General features: G+C 34.2%; 1 protein-coding gene across 1 annotated transcript in view; it reads right to left on the bottom strand.

The window, feature by feature from the left end:
• The window catches only part of ZDHHC17 (zinc finger, DHHC-type containing 17), a 95,000-nt gene that overhangs the window by 4,688 nt on the left and 70,732 nt on the right, over positions 1–19,580 (bottom strand). The window contains exons 11-15 of the mRNA XM_011981386.1: positions 7,019–7,143; positions 6,144–6,206; positions 3,019–3,112; positions 2,132–2,215; positions 430–587 (exon numbers count right to left, since the gene is read on the bottom strand). Coding sequence (XP_011836776.1) covers positions 430–587; positions 2,132–2,215; positions 3,019–3,112; positions 6,144–6,206; positions 7,019–7,143 — 524 coding nt within the window. The remainder of the gene's footprint in view (positions 1–429; positions 588–2,131; positions 2,216–3,018; positions 3,113–6,143; positions 6,207–7,018; positions 7,144–19,580) is intronic.

Here is a 19,580-nt window from a genome sequence, read left to right as displayed (position 1 = left end):
AACTAGGATAAAGATAAAAACAACAAAGTCTGTTTTCGGTTTTCCATCAGAAAATCATCAAAGCTAGTTTACATGGTATCATTTGACTGTGAAAAGTAGCCAGTTAAATGTGAAAAATATTTAAACACAGGTTACTTGATACTGTGCATGGATAGACACTATTCATGCACAGACAACCTCCATATCAGCCTCTCTAAGAATGAGCTTTTAAAAATTCCTTTTTTAAAAAAAAAAGCTTTTGAATATTAGTATTTGTGAGTAAAAATACCATTAAAAACACAAGAGTGAGGTAGAAAGGAAAACTAAATTGAAAAATAAAATTAATCCTTGAAGAGCAGGAGTGGTTAGGAAGATAATATATTATTATCTTTTATGCAAGGATGGAAAAGTTTTCAATTAGTGCACTAAAAAGAATGCCTTTGCACATACCTGGTACATCTGACACATGAGTAATACAGCCACCCACATGAAGTGGAAAACACTGTTCAGGAACATCCAAAACATCCAAGGTGAACACGTGGCAATCTGGGTAATATACGTCCAAAATCCATCCTTGGTATAAGTGGTCTCACAGTGGAGTCCCCAATCTAAAGCCAGAACAAAAGTACTTGTATTTACTCAATCTTATCATCCAAGCACCTCATACAGGCATTTGTGCTGGCACCATTTAGAAAACATAGGCAAATGGTCTAGATTTAACTGATGACATTCAATAGCAAATGTTTTTACACTCTTAAATAACCCTATTATATCTCAGCAAAAAAACATAAAGACAGAAATGGAAAAGCAGTAGCCAATCTTAAAAAAAATCACTGTATCTTCAGAATAAACAATTTTATTTGATTGGTATTGCATCACACAATACTTAAAAAAACATTTTCTTTACAAAAAGAGGATATATGAAAGAGATTTTTTTGAAGGAGGGCATATAACATTAACAGGATGGTGACATGGGCGTTTTTTTTTGAGACAAGGTCTCACTCTGTCACCCAGGCTGGAGTGCAGTGGCTCAATCAAGGCTCACTGCAACCTCGATCTCCTGGGCCCAAGCAATCCTCCCACTTCAGCCACCTGAGTAGCTGGGATTACAGGCATGCACTATCACACCCGGCTAATTTTTGTATTTCTTGTAGAGACGGGGTCTCTCTCCCTATGTTGCCCGGACTGGTCTCAAACTCCTGGCCTCAACTGGCCCACCCGCCTAGGCCTCCCAAAGTGCTGGGATTATAGGCAATGAGCCACCACGCCCGGTCAAGGTAGGCTTTTTCTAATGCAAGATCTCCTGCTCTTTGAGAGCTGCTATAAAGTACTGCTGTTGTTGACAAGAAAGTGTTCTCTAAGGTGTGCTGGGCCAGAAATGAGGTCAAGTTCTTTGACCAAATCTTCCTATTACTCTTTAACTGAGGTGGTAACCTCCCTTGGTTCATGAGGGCAGTAACACTGATTATTTTTAATATCTGTGGGGCAGGAAGACTAGAAAATCATCCTTCCAAGACTTGTATTTAAACCAGGATCTAATACATCATTATGCTAAGCAACACCAAGCCCTGAGGCATCGTAAGTGATGTATCCTCTTTCCAGATTGCATTCTCAATGCGATAAAAATCTATCATTTCCTTTAAGGTATGAAACCCACAATGGAATAACAACTTCTTATTAAAAAGGTAACTTTTGATATTTACTAATACTCTCTAATAGGCAATAATTATACCTACTTTTCAAAATATTTCAAGTTCTCTGCAAATTTAATTTTAAGTATATTTTCCCAACTGCTTGGTGAGAAAGAGAACTAGGACAATCACTTAATCTATAAGCTACTATAGTAAAGCAAGCACATGATGTGGAAAATGTTGATGCATTTTACCCAGAAGCTTCTCAAAGCCTATTAAACCACATGTTTTCCAGAGGACACAAGTATTAAAAGGTGGTTAATTGCTAACTGTTTGCTTATACTGTGTATTGGACATAACTGATAGAGCTGTATCTTTTTTCCCTTTTGTGCTTCATAAGGTATCCAAACCATAATTTTATTTAAACAACTTTTGTCACTATAGTAATTTGTTAGTATGGTAAGTATAATCTGAGTATGCAGAAATTTGTTTTAAAAAGACAAAAAAAGAATTGTACTCACAAGAAATACAACCATAAATCATCCAGCAGATCATAAAAAGCAAGAAGAATAGGTAGCCCATAAAATATCTATGGTTGCCTGCACCTGAAGAACGACACAGAAGCAAGGTTTTTCAGCTAAGAAAAAACAACGGGTAATGCACCTTTGAGGGGTATGCCATGAAAGGTGTGCTACAATTGTGATGATAATCACACATACATTCATTATTTTATAAAGTGGTTTTCTGGAAAATGTTTTAATAAAAATCTTACAGTAAGAATGTTTACAACTACACACAAAGATATAATGATGACAATGGTGTTCAAGTCCCAAAGAACTAAATAAATCACAATTCTGACCTCTAATCCTATTCTTTGTGAGGTTTAAAATAGCCCTATTTTACCTTTTCTTTTATAAACTTTACAATCCAATTTTTCAAAGGTTTCTCCTCAACAGAGGTACACAATCTTTGTAATGTTTCTTTTCTGTCACCTCATAAAATCTCCCGGGCATCTCTCAAACCATGTAGTTTATCTCCTTAGACTACACCATTCTTGAACAGTGAAGTGTGTACAGTACTTATCTATCATTCCTCTTTGCCTCTGCACATAATATCATTTCAAATATTACTACCTTCATCTCTCTAGTTTAACTAGAAAAAAAAATTTTTGTCTCCTTATCAAGAGTAGGCACCAGATAGAACTGACAGAGAAAAGATATCAGGCACTGATTTTGTAATTTTTTCCCTCCCTCTCTCAACTGAGTTGCTGTGTTGTCAACCAGAAGATAATTGGGGAAATGAAGGGTAGAGTAATAAACTTTCTACTGCCTACTTTAATATTATACTTTATTCATTACCTAAAGTAACTTAAATGAATGATATATAAGAAATTACTAATATAACTTACCTACACAGTTACCCACCCATGGGCAATGATGATCAAATTTTGCTATACAGCGGTTGCATACACCACAATGTTTGGACCTCACTGGTTTCCGTATCTGTTAATAGGCATGTTAAAGGATTATGAAAGGCATTGTACTAAGAGAGAAAAGCTGAATATTTATTTTCTCAAAATATAATTATAAAAAAAATAAAACTATATATTTCAAACAAGATTATATCAAGGTTTCCAAATGAATAAAACCAAAAATCAGTATTGTTTTGTTTAATAAAATTTCAACTACAAAAACAAAGAATAAAAGAATGAGGCTACTCTAAAAAATATGCTCTCAAGAATGGAACTGAACCATCAATTTACAAAAACTAAGAATTACACACCAATTTGATGTGATGAATGATGCTATGTTTAATTCACATCCCTCAAATTTCTGAGTAATAAAAACACATCAATCTCCAGTCTTCTAAATGATGTCCCATTATGATTAATGGTTATGATGTTGGTTGTTTTTCAATAAAATAAAATTATTCCTTACTAGGAAGGTCAGGCTAAAAGTGAATTTAAAAAGCTCTTAAAATTCAAAATCATCAATAAAATATTTGTCTTTCCCAAATTAACAAGTCCAGCAAAAACCAACATATATACATCTACTTCTCTTCAGTAAAGTGCCTTCTGAGATCTCAGATTAAGGTACAGCATTTCTCCTGCTGAAATGTATGACCATATCTAAGAATGCAGAACATGCTTAAGAAGTCACCATTTCTTGCAAAAAAAAAAAAAAAAAACACATAAAATTCATTATTCAGTTATTGACTGGCAATAAAGAATTCATGCTTATGATGTCTTGCTTTTCAAGCATTTTGAAATGGTTTTTAAAACCTACATTACTCTAAATCGGCCAAGTGAATACAAAAACTCATTGGTGATCTTCAAAGGGTTGGCAGTCCTAATGCTAGATATATGATAAAAGAGCTGGAGTTATTAACTCTGGCCAGAAAAAAATGTATAAATACACTTCAGTGTTTCAACAAAAGCACTGCCATTTCTCCATTAGTTTGCATAAGGTTACACACTATTTTGAGGTACAAAGGAAAAGGCACAGTGAACACACAGTTCTTACATCTACTAAAATTATCTCTGGAATAAAGAAAAGGGTAAGTTACTCTTCACCACACTTGTGAGATTAAATCTACTTAGAAGGCAGCAGGATATTCAAACAACTTCTATCCCCACTTCCAACCCTCAGCGGCAACACTAGTCAAAAATCTGAAAAACAGACTAACTGGCTAAGGCGTGACTTGGTCTCGAGGTTCCTGGGATCACTTACAAAGTAATTTTTTTTTTTTCTTTTTTTTTTTTTGAGACAGGGTCTCACTCTGTGGCCCAGGCTGGAGTGCAGGAGTGCAATCACCATATAATTCATTTTTAAGAAAGCTCTGATCTACAAGCCTTAGGGACCTGTCTACTTACCAAAGTGAAGCATACCCATATAATGACAACTACCTCTGCTGATTTGCAAGATTTTATAATAGGAAATGTTCTTTCCAACAAGAAGTATGTGGCTTATAATACATAATAAAACATTTATGCTATGATGACAAAATTAGTCTTATTCTTGCCATCCAATGTGTATTTGACAATGAAACTGCTATCTGTATTGAGTGACTATATAATTTGTTTGCCATATGGCAAGTACATCAGCACTGCATACTTTGTGGAACAGTGTATTTCCACAGAAAAGCAGTATATTAAAACATTCTAAATATTAAGAAAAAGAGTATCAATCTTATAAGTTACCCATTATAAAACATAGAAACAAAAACTGTTTTCAGAATGTCTGAATATACAAAAGAATCTAGTTGGTATCCTAAAGTTGCTACCAAACGTGAAGCTGTATATATTTTGAATATTCAAAATCATAACTGGTCAAAGAATATTAAGTGTAATAAAGAATCTGCAGAATTAGAACTGTTTCAAAAATTCATTCCATAATCCTAAATGAAGTCAATGACTTTATTATTAATCAGATGTTAAGACATGAGCTCACTTGCAGTGTATAAGTGTAAAAGGGCAGTTAGTTTTATGTATGACTTTGGACTATTTCAATTTCCATGTAGAAAAACATAATTTAAGCACTGTGGCAGTATATCTATTTTTCACAAATACTAATAATAAAAACTAAGCGAAAAATAATTAAAACATAAGAGTATTATCCTACCAAATGGCTCACGCCTGTAACCCCAACACTTTGGGAGGCCGAGGCGGGCGGATTACAAGGTCAGGAGTTCAAGACCAGCCTGACCAATGTGGTGAAACCCCCGTCTCTTCTAAAAATACAAAAATTAGCCGGGCATGGTGGCACGTGCCTGTAATCCCAGTTACTCAGGAGGCTAAGGCAGGAGAATCACTTGAACCCGGGAGGCAGAGGTTGCAGTGAGCCAAGATCACGCCACTGCACTCCAGCCTGGGTGATAGAGTGAGACTGTCTCAAAAAAAAAAAAAAAAAGAGTATTATCCTACAGAAAATTGATGTCTATAATAATAAACAATCCAATAGTACTATATCTGACTCATTAATATATACTAGTAATTTCATATATATCTTTGCCTATGACCTGGGTGAGGATGACCACTTTAAAAATCTATGATAAAACAGTGTTCAAAGTTACATAAACATTCTGATACCAAAAAAAATAAAAATAAAAATAAAAAACCACCTACTCAATTGAACTTGTTTAGAGGCCATGTTGTCTTAACAGTTATCTAATGGATATTCCCATGTGGCTTTTAAATAGAAGTATAAATTTTCTTAGGTAGTAAAGAAAGCAATCTATTAGGGAATCATTATAAACCTCTGATCTAAAATATTTTCTTAGTTTTTAATTTACTGAGTAACATTTTAAGCAAGAAAAGAGAAAGAGAATGAATACAAATAAATGGCACCTCTGAATCAAAAGTGCAATCAAGGCCTATCATCAGTGAATAAGCGCCTTGGGAAGGAGACATCCTTTAACGATAGGGAATGTGTTCAGTGAAAGAAATTCTTCCTTTTCCCCGCACCCCATACCCTCTATGCTATGCCACTGTCAGGAGGAAGAGAAGGGAGGGAAGAACAAAGAAGAAAATACTACCAAACAGGTACTGCAGAATATACTGAGGTCCAGACTTCCTGTCTCTGCAAGTTCAACTATTGTCTGTGAATTAAAAAAATAATATTTAATTCAAAACTGAACAATGCTCACCAACTCTTTTGCCATCCCTATGAATCAATAAACATGATTTTCATCTTTAATTTACTGAAGTTTTCAGTTCAAAAAGAGAAATAAAATCTTTTGTTTATTTACTGCTATTTCATTGCTGTAAGAATACAGGGTAGCAATCTCTATGCTGCCCAGAAAAAAGGGGATTAGACCAAAAGAATCTGCCATTGTGTTAGTCTATCGTGGACTGGAATAACTCATCAAAAAAAATTTTTTAGAGACTAAACAAAACAGCTCTTAAAATAATCTAAAATGCTTCTAGTCCAGTTCTGTAAATACACAACATTGTTAGATTATAAAATTGGTTTCCTAATAACCTGCATTATAAGAAAGGGATGCCCTGGATGGTATATATAAATATTTTAGCTATTGGGACAGTGTATCTGCACTATCAACCAATTTATTAACCTTCTAGTTGACATAGTCATTCAGCAAACATCTACTGAATGCAAATTATTTCCTGGAGATTTACAGAGATGTTTAAGACACTGTATTCACCCCTCAAAGCAATCACAGCAGTCTTGTAAGGGAGGGAAACATGAAATTATAAAATGTCATGGAAGTGTTATGGACAGGCATCACAACAGCACCAAGGATGAGCACCAAATAAAAGATACATAATCTCAATTTAGCTTAAAACTTCTTTATATTCTAAAAGATAGTTACTTCCTCTGTACTCTAATGTCTGCTATAAATACTAATAATTTGGCAGTTAAACACAAGTGACTTAGTTGGTATTTTGCTACCTTTTTCTTTTGCTCTTCTGTTGCTTTAATAATCCCTGGATCTGATTTCCAAGATTTTCCAAAATTGTAGAAAAGTGCAACACTATTGGCAAGGAATGGAAGATGGATAAATAAAAAGTTGAGATGTGCCTAAGGTTAAGGAATTTAAAGAAGCAATGATAAATGAATTACTATTATATATAAACTTATAATCTATAAAAGTTTACAAAACACCTACCAGTCAAAAAAAATACAAGCTGTTTTGTATGTTTATAACTACATATAAAAATAATGTGACTTCTTTATAAATTTTAAATCATGTAGACTTATCTGACACTTTAAGTTAGTGAATATATTAAAAATTCAACGAAAATTTTAAATGACTAATTTTTTGACAAAATGAAGGCATTTCTCATGTTCAAAGTTATTAACATATACTTTATGTATATGCGTTGCAATCTTTATGCATCTACCAAATACTACAGATATCATACTCATATATTTAAAAGATTGCTTTTAACTATAGGAAAGTAAAAAAAAAAAAATTCTCAATTTTGCCTTTTTTTGAACACACTGAAATTAATTTCAGAAAAAATATAAGCTTGCTTAAAACAGAAATAGTTTCTATGCAACAGTTTATATGTTCACATTTTTTCTATCTCATAAAAACATAAAAAATACATTAGGCATTTATAAACATAAGTAAATTATCAAAAAACAATTTAAATAACACTATAAAAATAAAGCAATGTTGCTACAGCAATATATTTCTGAGACACAAAACACCAGGTACACTCAAATACCATTTGTAAGATTTTATGTAGATACAAGTATCATGTAAGAATTTCACAAGATTTTTTGACATTATCATGTGTACCCACTGTTTACATTCCTCATGAAGCACAGATAGAAAAGGAACAGCTTCTTGAATGAAATCATTCTACATTTGTTTGGAAAATACCAAAACACTCAATAGCCACTTGACATACAGGAGAAACAAAAGACGAAAGAAAAGATTAGTTATTATCAACTGGCATATTCAGAAGTGATTTATCTTTTCCTTTTTTCTCCAGTCCTCTCTTTTCCCCCAACTTTTTCCAATCTTATTCCACAAAATATACCGGTATAGCCAGCGGAGAGTAAATAAGAAGTCAAACTTTCAGCTGTTTATTCTGGAGAATAAAGTGTGTAGAATGCTGAGGCCTGACATTACTCAGGGGCAGCACTTTTATTTATCACAAGTTTTGAAAAGGTGCTAACATGTAAACAAATAGGTCAAACTCTCAGGACCTGGATTAAATTGGCAGGGGGTCAGTTCAATATATGACTACATATTTGAAAGGTATATTAAGGAATTCAATACTGAATGAACTTTAAAAATGTCTTTCCTTGCTCTTTAATGATAAAGAAATTAGGTATCTTCAAATGGTAGACTGAATTTAGCTTTAGCAATAGATTAGATAAGCTAATTTTAAAAATTTAACTGAAATAGGCTGGGCGTGGTGGCTCACACCTGTAATCCCAGCACTTTGGGAGGCCGAGGTGGGTGGATCACCTGAGGTCAGGAGTTCGAGACCAGCCTAGCCAACATGGCAAAACCCTGTCTCTACTAAAAATACAAAAATTAGCCAGGCATGGTGGTGCATGCCTGTAATTCCAGCTACTGAGGGGGCTGAGGCAGGAGAAGTGCTTGAACCCGGGAGGCAGAGGTTGCAGTGAGCCAAGATCACGCCACTGCACAGCCTGGGCAACAGAGTGAAACTCAGTCTCGGGGAGGAAAAAAAAATTAACAGAAAAAATAAATTAACAGAAATAGGCACACTCTACAAATATATGGCTGTTTTCAGTATTAATTTTATCATTAGAGAAAATGAGAAAGCACTAAAAAAAGCAGAAAGACAGAAACAAGAACTCTATAACCCAGAATTAAACTTCTTTTAATTTTGGTATTCTGCATTTTTAATTATGACTGGTATCATAATGTATCTAATTATTAACAATATAACATATTAATCACCAACTATGTGCCATTTAAGCAGCACAAGAACCCTATGATAAATCCTGCTATTATCCCCACTTTACAGATGATACAACTGAAGCAGAAGCTACATTGTCCAAGATTACAGTGAGTTAGAGGTACAGCAAGTATTAAAACTCAGACTTGTATGACCTATGCTATTCGGCCTCGCCAAAGTGCTCAACACAATTTTCTATGCCAATAAATATTATGAAAACAATATATTTAGGTATGAGCATTTTTAAGGCTTGAGATATAAATATATAGACACTTTCATACTCTTTTCCAGCAAGATATACCAATTTATAACTCCACTAACAACACATGACTGATTAGTACATTTGCATTGGCAGTAATCAAAAAATGCTGCCAATTTAAGAGGCAAATACATGCTATTTTATTATTTTAATTTATACTTTTGCTTTTATGTTTAAACAGCCCTCCAATTAAAGATAAGTATTTACCATCAATGCTTTCACTTAAATGTTTATAGAATCATTTTGTACATTTAATTCTTTAATCTAGTTGGATGTTTTCTTGATGTCTGCTATGAAATGCAACTCTCATTTTATTTTTAAACAAATTTATCTAACTAGGCTTTCTTTCAAAAATAGAAATTCATACACTAAACTTATTTACCATAATACTCAGCAAAATGAATTTAAAACAGTAAATCAAACAAACCAAGCGCCCCTCAAAATAATGGCAACAACTTCGGAAAGAGGACAGACCACATTGTATCATAAGTTCAAAACTGAAGGCCACAAAAAGGTGATGATTCTGGTAAGGCAGGCTGCCTGAGGTAGCTTCTAACCCTGCTCTACTGTACTAATAGGATGAAAAACTGTAGATGAGAATTCTCATCCATTTCACCCTGGCCCTTTGCTATGGACTAAATTGTGTTTCCTCACAATGCATATGTTGAATTCCTAACACCTGCAATCTGACTGCATCTGGAGATGTGGTCTTTAGGAAGCAATTAAGCTTAAATTAAGTCATAAGGGTGAGAGCCTAATCCAATAGGATTGTGGCCTTCCTTATATAAGGTAGAATGAGAGATTTCTTACTCTTTCTCCTCACCATGTGAGAACACAGCAAGAAAGTCATCATCTGCAGGACAGGAAGATCACCCTCATCAGAACCCAAACATGCTGGCACCCTGATCTCAAACTACCAGCCTCCAGAACTGTGAGAAAACAAATTTCTGTTGTTAAACCACCCAGTCTTTAGTATATCATTACGGCAGCTTGAACTGACTAATACATACTCCACTCCTCAGTCCCACTCAATTGGAGAAAAATAATTGAAATGGTGAGTAGATAATTTGAACAAGTCAGGAAAACCCCTTCAGGAACATAAGTCCCTGAATACTACTGCATGGCTTCCACTAAGTATCAAGAAAAACCAAGGCTTGTCATTAATAAGGTGACTTAACAAAATTGAGGGGATGGCTGGTGGGGGATAATTCCAACATCATTCTATCTCTAAGGCTGCACAGAATAAAACCTCAGGAAAAACTTTCAGCAAGATCTTAAGACAGCTAAACACAAGTTTCCGAGCAAGAATTTACAACTGAGCTCTCTTTCAATATCCCTGTACCAAATAGGTCAGGAAAAACTTCAAAGATTGCTCTACAATATTATCAGAGAAAACATAAAAGTCTGAATATATTTGCCCAGGTCAATTACAAGCAAGATGAAAGATGAAAAGAAATGGCATAACAACTATGCTAGAGTACTTGAAAACAAAACAAAAATAATAAATCAGAAAGAATGTGCACAGTATTCACAAAGCAAATAACCCAGTATGGAAAGCAGCAGCAAATTTGGACAAACCCAAATTAAGGACAAAGGCAAATTAACCAAAGATGCTTCATAATTAAATTAAAATATAAATCCTATAAAAGCTTAAACATAAGATCATAAAACAATTAGAACCAGATGAAAAGGGCGATTCTAGAAAAAAAAAAAAAAACCAGATCAAATGAAATCATTACACAATATATGAACTAAAAATTTATAAAGATGAACACAAGGAGGATAAAAAGACTGACAATCAGTAAATGAGGGAAAAAAAGAAAACTCAAAACAATAATTAGAGACAAAAACTGGACATGGTGGCATGCACCTATAATTCCAGCTACTCAGGAGGCTGAACCCAGAAGATCACTTAAGCCCAGCACTTTAAGACCAGCCTGGCCAATACAGTGAGACCTCCGTCTCAAAAAATAATAATAATGATGATAATAAAGATTAGAGACAAAAGTATGAACACAGATGACACACATTAATTGAACACATGGATAGTTTTATCCCAGTAGTAGTAAATACATCAAATAGAAAAGAATTCAGAGATCCTAACAGAAAATTTCAGATAAAAGGAAAGAAAACCTTCATTTTTATAAATTACATATAGAATATACAAATATAACCTCCATTTTAAATACTGCATCCTGAAAAGACATACTGTATATTAAGAAAATCTGAGGGACAATGATTAACATCCTCTGAAACATACCAGTTGTTTTTTAATCTCAATGGTAACAAATGTGTTCTTGAGTAAAAAGTTTTTTAATAGAGACAAGGTCTCACTCTGTTACCCAGGCCAGAGTGCAGTGGCATAATGAGACCTTACTGCAGTCTCAAACTCCTAGGCTGAAAGGGTCCTACTGCCTCAGCCTCCTGAGTAGCCGGGACTACAGGCACGCACCACCACACCCGGCTAATTTTTTTAGTTTTTGTAGACCCCATCTCTACTATAAAAACAAAAATTAGCCAGGCTTGGTGGCGCATGCCTGTAATCCTAGCTACTTGGAAGTCTGAGGCACAAGAGCCACCTGAACCTGGGAGGCAGAGGTTGCCCTGAGCCAAGATCACGCCACTGCACTCCAGCCTGGGCAACAGAGTGAAACTCTGTCTCAAAAAAACAAAAAAAAACTAAATCATTTTGAATGTGTTGCTGAGCTGCTAGTAAGAAAACCCCATGGAGACCAGAGATGATAAACAAACACAAATCTAGAGGTAAACTGGTTCAGAAATTTAGTGTCCACTCTTCAGGATTTGCTTATCCCTACATGCTATATGCTATTTGCAAGAGACATTTTTAAAATTCAAGGCCATAAATTATTTAAAGCAATACTAATTAAAATAGTCATTGCTAATGCTTCTTACCACGGGTCACTATATCTTTGATAAAAGGTTCAACTCATTAGAAAGAATTCTAAACTTATACATTCTTAATAATGAAACTCCAAAATACGTAAAGCAAAAAAACTGACTGAACCACAAAGAGAAACTCCTAAATACAACAACACAGTAGAAAATTTTACCATAGGTCTCTCAATAAATGACGCTGCAAATAGATAAAAATTTGGTAATGATATAGTGACTTGAGCAACCTAATTAAGAAGCTTAATCTTCTGTATGGAATGCAGCTGAGGTAGCATATAAAATTACTTTCTAAACTTAAATGTTTCTAATAGAAAATATCAATGAAAACTAAACAATTTAATAAGCTGAAGAAAAAACTAAACAAGCAGACAACAGGAAATAAAACATACTGAAAGTGAAAATAGAAAGGATTAATAAAACCTAAAGCTGTTTCTTTAAAAAATCCAATAAAATAGAGTAACTAAAAAATATCTCTAATTAATGCTAGGAATGAGAGAGGGGGTACAGCAGTTGACTTTAAAAAAACAGAGAGAATGTGGCACATTTGAAAACAAATGGACAAATCACTAAAATATATAAATATACAATTCAGTCAAATATATATTACAAAATTCTTAAACATAAAGCAAATTCCAGCTAAAATGATTTTAGAAAATCTAATAAACATGTAGTTAATAATTTCAATTTAACCCAAACCCTTTCAAATAACATAAAAAAAGAACAATTCTCCACCCATTTTGAGACTATCATGTTGATATCAAAACATAACAAATACAAAAAAATTATAAAACAATTTCATTCACAAATGTACATGCAAAACTAGTAACAAATTTAATCCAGCAACGTATAGAAAAGTAAGACATTATGCCCATGTTTGTTTACTCCAGGCATGCATAAGTGGTTCAACATTAGAAAAATCTATTAACATATTATTTAATATTAAAAACATAAAAGAAAAAAACATACACAATTCACAAAAAGTAAAAAAAACGGGGGGGCGTGTAGAGGGAGAGGTTATTTATAAAATCCAAGTAAACACTTTATAAAATCACACTCAATGGTAAAATACTAGCCCTTTAAAGTCAATCTTTTAAAGATGATACCCTTTAAAGTCAGGAACAAAATGAGGATACTCATTCTGTGTCTATTCCACAGTGTACTGAGATCCTAGCTAATATAATAAGATCACTAAAGGAATTAAATGCCATAAAGAGTAGAAAGAAAAAATTCAGTCTTTATACATAATGATTATCACATGTCATATATCCAAAATACCCCATTATTAGAAATAATAAAAGGCTTTAGCAAGGTTGTTGGCAATAACTAATCAGCTACATTTCTATAAACCAGACACAAATAGAAATTTTAATTAAAAATAAATTCATAATTTAAGAAATTTAAATTATTTTAAAAATAAATCTAACAAGAGATATAAACTTCTACATAAGAAATTATATGACTTCATTAAAAAACATAAAAGGTTTAAGTTTCAAAAGTAGTTACTTTCTCTAAATTAATCTACAGCTCAAATAGAATCTCAATCAAAATGGTGTAAGGCTGGCTGGACATGGTAGCTCATGCCTGTAATCCCAGCACTTTGGGAGGCCACAGCAGGTGGATCACTTGAGTTCAGGAGTTCAAGACCAGCTTGGCCAACATGGTGAAACCCTTTTTTTACTAAAAATACAAAAATTAGCCAGGCATGGTGGTGTATGCTTGTAATTCCAACTACTGAAGTGGAAGGCTGAAGTGGGAGAACTGCTTGAACCCAGGAGGTGGAGGTTGCAGGGAATTGAGATCACACCAATGCACTCCAGCCTGGGCAACAGAGCAAGACTGTCAAAAAAAATTTTTTAAAGGCATAAGGCTTTTCGTGGAACTCAAAGAGCTTATTCTAAAAAAATCTAAATGGAAGAGCAAAAGGCTCTTCCTTAGCAAAAGAGCTAAGATATTCCTGAGAAATAACAAACTTGGAAAAATTGCCCTGCTCAGATACAATTTAAGAGCAAAACTACAGTAATGAGATTATACAATGTTAGCATAGGCAGATAGATCAATAAACCAGAGTACCTAGGAAATGTGATTAATATCAAGGTTGAGACTGCAACTGAGTGAAGAAAAGGTGTGCTGAACAAGGATCTCTCTAATGGGGGAGAAGATACTGATCCCTCCCCTCACATCCGTCTTCATTTACAGTAGTCAAAAGCACATGACTGAGAATGTAAATTACAGAGTATCTTTAATAACCTCAGAGAAACTCTTGTGGGAAAAAAAGATATACAAAAATATAGCAATATGGTTAGAATTCATGAAAAGTGGTGACTGGATACCTGAAGATAGACATTAAAAAGCTTAGAGAGTATTAAAAGGAAACTGGGAGACATACACAGAAAACAGAGAAATCTAACAAGTAACCTACAGAAAAAAATGCTTAAGAGGAAATGCATAGGAGATTAATTCTGCACATTTTTGATTTTTTAATATATGTAATCATCCCAGATTCTGCATACTGTTCATATCTTTCTTGAGCTTAAAGCTCAATTAACTTAAAGCCACATTGAAAAATTACTTATTTCCAGACATAAAATTTCTAATAACCTTTTGTCAATATTTCAAGTGTTGTCAACACAATAAGCAGTTGACTATGTCAGTGAATTTAAGAGTTGTTTAATTACAAGAAGCATAGTCAGAGAAAAATTTTTTAAAAATAAGTAAAAATGCAAGAAACCAAATAAAATCACTCGAGTACAATTCCTAGAGATAACCACTGCTAAAATGATACATATTCACTTCCAGCTCTTTGTGCATTTTAAACTTCATTCTGTAAATATAATTTAGTATTTTTTCACTTATTATATCTTAAATATAAGCCCATATCATTAAGGCAGGAAAGTATTTTACTGGTTATGTAATACCATTCCATAGGCAGCGTAAGTGATAAAACTCTCCCCCTTTTTAGGTTGGCTATTCAGGTTGTTTTCATGTTTTCCCCTACCATAAATAATACAAAGAGAAACATCCTTGTAAATAAATCTTTGATCTTACATCTGATTATTTACTGACATATGATTAAGAGATTAAAGGATATTTTTATTTATTATTTATTTGAGATGGAGTCTCGCTGTGTCGCCCAGGCTGGAGTGCAGTGGCGCAATCTCAGCTCACTGCAAGCTCCGCCTCCCCGGTTCACGCCATTCTCCGGCCTCAGCCTCCCCAGTAGCTGGGACTACAGGCCGCCACCACGCCCGGCTAAATTTTTATATTTTTAGTAGAGACGAGGCTTCACCATATTAGCCAGGATGGTCTCGATTCCTGACCTTGTGATCCGCCCGCCTCGGCCTCCCAGAGTGCTGGGATTACAGGCATGAGCCACCGTGCCCAATCCAACTAAAGAGTATTATTAAAGATCACTCTAGAGGCTGCCAAACTGTTTTCCAGGAAGGTTTATGAACTTAAAATTATATTCAGAGTGTAATATAAGGACATTTGAAGACACACTGAATCAGGACAGAAAGCTGAGTCTGACACCAAACTCTTAACAATTTCCCACCTATGTGACTTTGAGCAAGACATAACAACTTCTCAGAGCCTCAGTCTTTCCATCAGTTAGAAAACAGTATTAAGATTTGTATAGTTTTTTTTTTAACCTCAAATTATTATTCAGAGAACCAAGTAAAATAATGTATCTGAAAAACTATAAATCAAAAAGCACCAAATAAACATAAGGTGTTTTATGGGGAAATAATCATTCAAAGAATGGAACAGTAAGAACTTACTAGAATAGCTTACATCAATGTAAAATTCATTATCACCATAAAAACACTTAAGTAACTTAATAAGCTGGGTATCATATTACATAAGAAACCAAAATAAAGTTTATATAGTTGATCCTCACACCTCCTTGATAAAACTGATTTGTAACACCAAAATCAATATTCGTGGCACTTTTTCAGTGCCATGAATTCAACAAGGCATGAACAAAACAGTGAAAAATTTGAGTCACCCAATGCGTACATTCTCATCTGAGGCTGAGCAAAGCAACATTCTGTCTTCTTGTTTTAGTTCTCATACTATAAACAAGTGTCCTTTACATGGTCTATTTAGGGCCATATTTTTGTGCTTCTGTGTTGATCTTGCTGTTTAAAAGGGCCTTCAAGCACAGTGCTGAAGTGCTATCATGCTCTTAAGCACAAGGAGGCTGTGATGTGCTTTACAGAAAAAATACATGTGAGATATGCTTCATTCAGGAATGAGCTGTAGTGCTGTTGGCCATAAGTTCAATATTAACGAATCAACAATACATATTAAATAAGGCTTTTTAAAACAGAAACACATATAAACAAGGTTATGTAGTGATCAACTGATGATCAATACTGTTGTGACCAGAGCCACATAGGAACCTAACTCTGTTATTTCTCTTAGGAACAATGGTTGAGTATTTTCTAATTCAGGGCTTGCAGCAACTTCACAGAACTACTGTGAATAATCAAAAACAACTATCATTCTATTTTTCAAAACTAGTCTAAATCAGTTTTAATTACATATGTAGCCATGAGTTGCACAAGAAAAGTGTTAAAAGCAACAGAAAGGAGCCTGAGGTCATCAGAAGTGATCCTGGACAACTGCTATTTTATCTTACGGTACATGAATCAGCACCATATATTATGAGCCTTGTGGCTATTTCCTGTCTAATATCCTTTGTGCCTCCATTATAACCTACTCTGTGCTCTTTTCTGTTTCCTTCCTACAGGTTTCTTAAGCTTCTCTTACTGGCTTTACAAGTATAAAACTGGGAGAAAAACATAGTTCCAAAATCATAGAGGGCCTAGCAATACAGCTCTTTTATAACATAAAGTATAACATTTTCCTTTGCATAACTGGGATTTAAATTAATTTGTGCTTTCATCGCATATTCCATGAGTATCATTTACGCACACACAAATGTTCAAATAAACTGTGAGCTAGGCATGGTGGCTCACACTTGTAATCCCAGCACTTTGGGAAGCTGAGGCAAGATAACCACTTCAGCCCAGGAGTTTGAGAATAGCCTGGGCAACATGGCAAAACTCAGTCTCCACAAAAGTACAGAAATTAGCGAGGCATGGTGGCTTATGCCTGTAGTCCTAGCTACTTGGGAGGCTGAGGTGGGAGGATCACCTGAGCCTGGGAGGTTGAGGCTGCAGTGAGCCGTGATTGTGCCACTGCACTCCAGTCTGGGAGTGACAGAGTGAGACCATGTCTCAAAAAACCACATGCTGGGCACAGTGGCTCACGCCTGTAATCCCAGCACTTTGGAAGACCAAGGTGGGCGGATCACAAGGTCAGAAGTTCGAGACCAGTCTGGCCAACATAGTGAAACCCCATCCCTACTAAAAATATAAGAAATTAACCAGGTATGGTGGTGTGCTATATAATCCCAGCTACTCGGGAGGCTCAGGCAGGAGAATCATATGAACCCAGGAGGCAGAGGTTGCAGTGAGCCACGATCATGCCATTGCACTCTAGCCTGGGCGACAGTGTGAGACTCTATCTCAAAAAAAAAAAAAAAAAACAAACAACAAAAACAAACGGACCAAAAAAAAAAAAAAAACAAAAAAAGGAATTGTGAATCCATATTTAAAATCAATTTGGATATAAACTTAGATTTTAGAAGTCATCAGAAATAACATGCATTTATTTAACACTTTTTACATGTCAGGTATGTCTTCAGGTGTTTATTTTCTCAAGAATTTGGACACAGAGCTACTATCATCTTCCCTTTACAGACACGTAAGAATAAAACTTGGTATTCTCATACTGCAATTTTTATTTGAAAAATTTGCATGCAACTTATTCAGTGTATTTACAAAATGAAATCTGTATCAATCTATTTTAAAGGCAGAAGTATTCAAATAGGGTAAGCTTAAATAGACTTGATTGTTCTGGTCTTCCCTGCAAAATTTGCCTCTCTTATTTTCAATTCCCAGTTTTAGCTATTTTATACTATTTCCCTAGCTTTAGCTATTTTATACTAACTCTGAATAAAGGAAAAAATTGAAATTTTACTATATAATGCTCTCTAGCATTAATTTTTCATTATTTGGTAAGTTACTGATTTTCCTGCTTCTTGCCACTTACACATACAGGAGTACAGAAACAGTTTAACATTATTTTGAGATCTGATTCTGAGTTTTTTCCTTGAACATCAACTTTAATGTCCAATTTACGAAACACAAAGTTAGAAAATATGTCTGGAATACAAAAGTCATTTCAGAGGTCAATGCTTTTTGTAAGTTTAAAATAGATGAGGTAATGAAAACCAACAGATCTGTTTTACTCATACTAAGTGTTCCAATATGGCAATTCTAATGCTTAATAAATCCTTGAGGAACAATTTTTAAGTCAAAGTATAATACAAGGCCAGAATTTGCTAGTGAAAACTGCCATATGGAAGAATTTCAATAGATACTTAAACTAAGAAAATATTTAAAAGTACTACACTTTCCGAAAGTAATTACATAATGCAGTAAAAATATAAGAATTAAAAGTGTAGTTACAATTCTGTGCCTTAGGTCTCAAAAATAAAATAAGCACATTTTGTGTTTCAACTAAAACACAAGGCGACTTAATAAAAATACAACATTATGTTATGCAAGGCTGTGAAACAAAACCAGGTATTAACAACTAAAGTTGTTTAGAACAGTTACAAGTCACCAAAAACTGCATACCATTTAAAACATATCATATACTTTTGTAATGTTTTGAAAAATATTTAATCAACATTTATGAAACATGTTCCTTTATTACAATAAATCAGTCTATCTTGCTGACTTAACTTTTTCTATGTAAAAATATCAAAACTTGGCATTGGCTTGCTTTCTTTATTGGCACACAGGCACACTTACAATTTTATTAGTTTTAAAAAGTATATTAGCCAGTCGTGGTGGTACATGCCTATAGTCCCAGCTACTTGGGAGGCTGAGGCAGAAGGATTGCTGGAGCCCCAGAGTTCAAGCTGCAGTGAGCCATGATTGTGCCACTCACTGCACTCCAACCTGGGCAACAGGTTAAAAATATTTAAATTTTTTTTAAATAGGGGAGTATACTACACTGATAATTTGCTGAAGTTAGCAAATGTGTGAAAATACATGCTTTTCATGAAGGCAAAAGAGATGAGGAGAGAAGATTAACTCTTATTTACCACAACAAAGTAAGTAGTGGTATTAAAAAAAATTTAGAGAAAAGAGTTTTGATACCAAAACATAAAAATCACCATTTGGTAGAAAGGCTTAAAATATGTTTGGTTAGAAAAATACAAGTTTCAGTCCCAACTTGATCAGAGACTAAGACTCCTTAAGCCTAACTTTTGTTCAACTATAAAATGGAGATGGCTGAGTCGAATGGTAGTTTTTTTTTT

The sequence above is a fragment of the Mandrillus leucophaeus genome, unplaced genomic scaffold (assembly GCF_000951045.1).
Source record: "Mandrillus leucophaeus isolate KB7577 unplaced genomic scaffold, Mleu.le_1.0 Scaffold225, whole genome shotgun sequence".
NCBI lineage: Eukaryota > Metazoa > Chordata > Mammalia > Primates > Cercopithecidae > Mandrillus > Mandrillus leucophaeus.
This window is presented reverse-complemented; position numbering and strand designations above follow the sequence as displayed.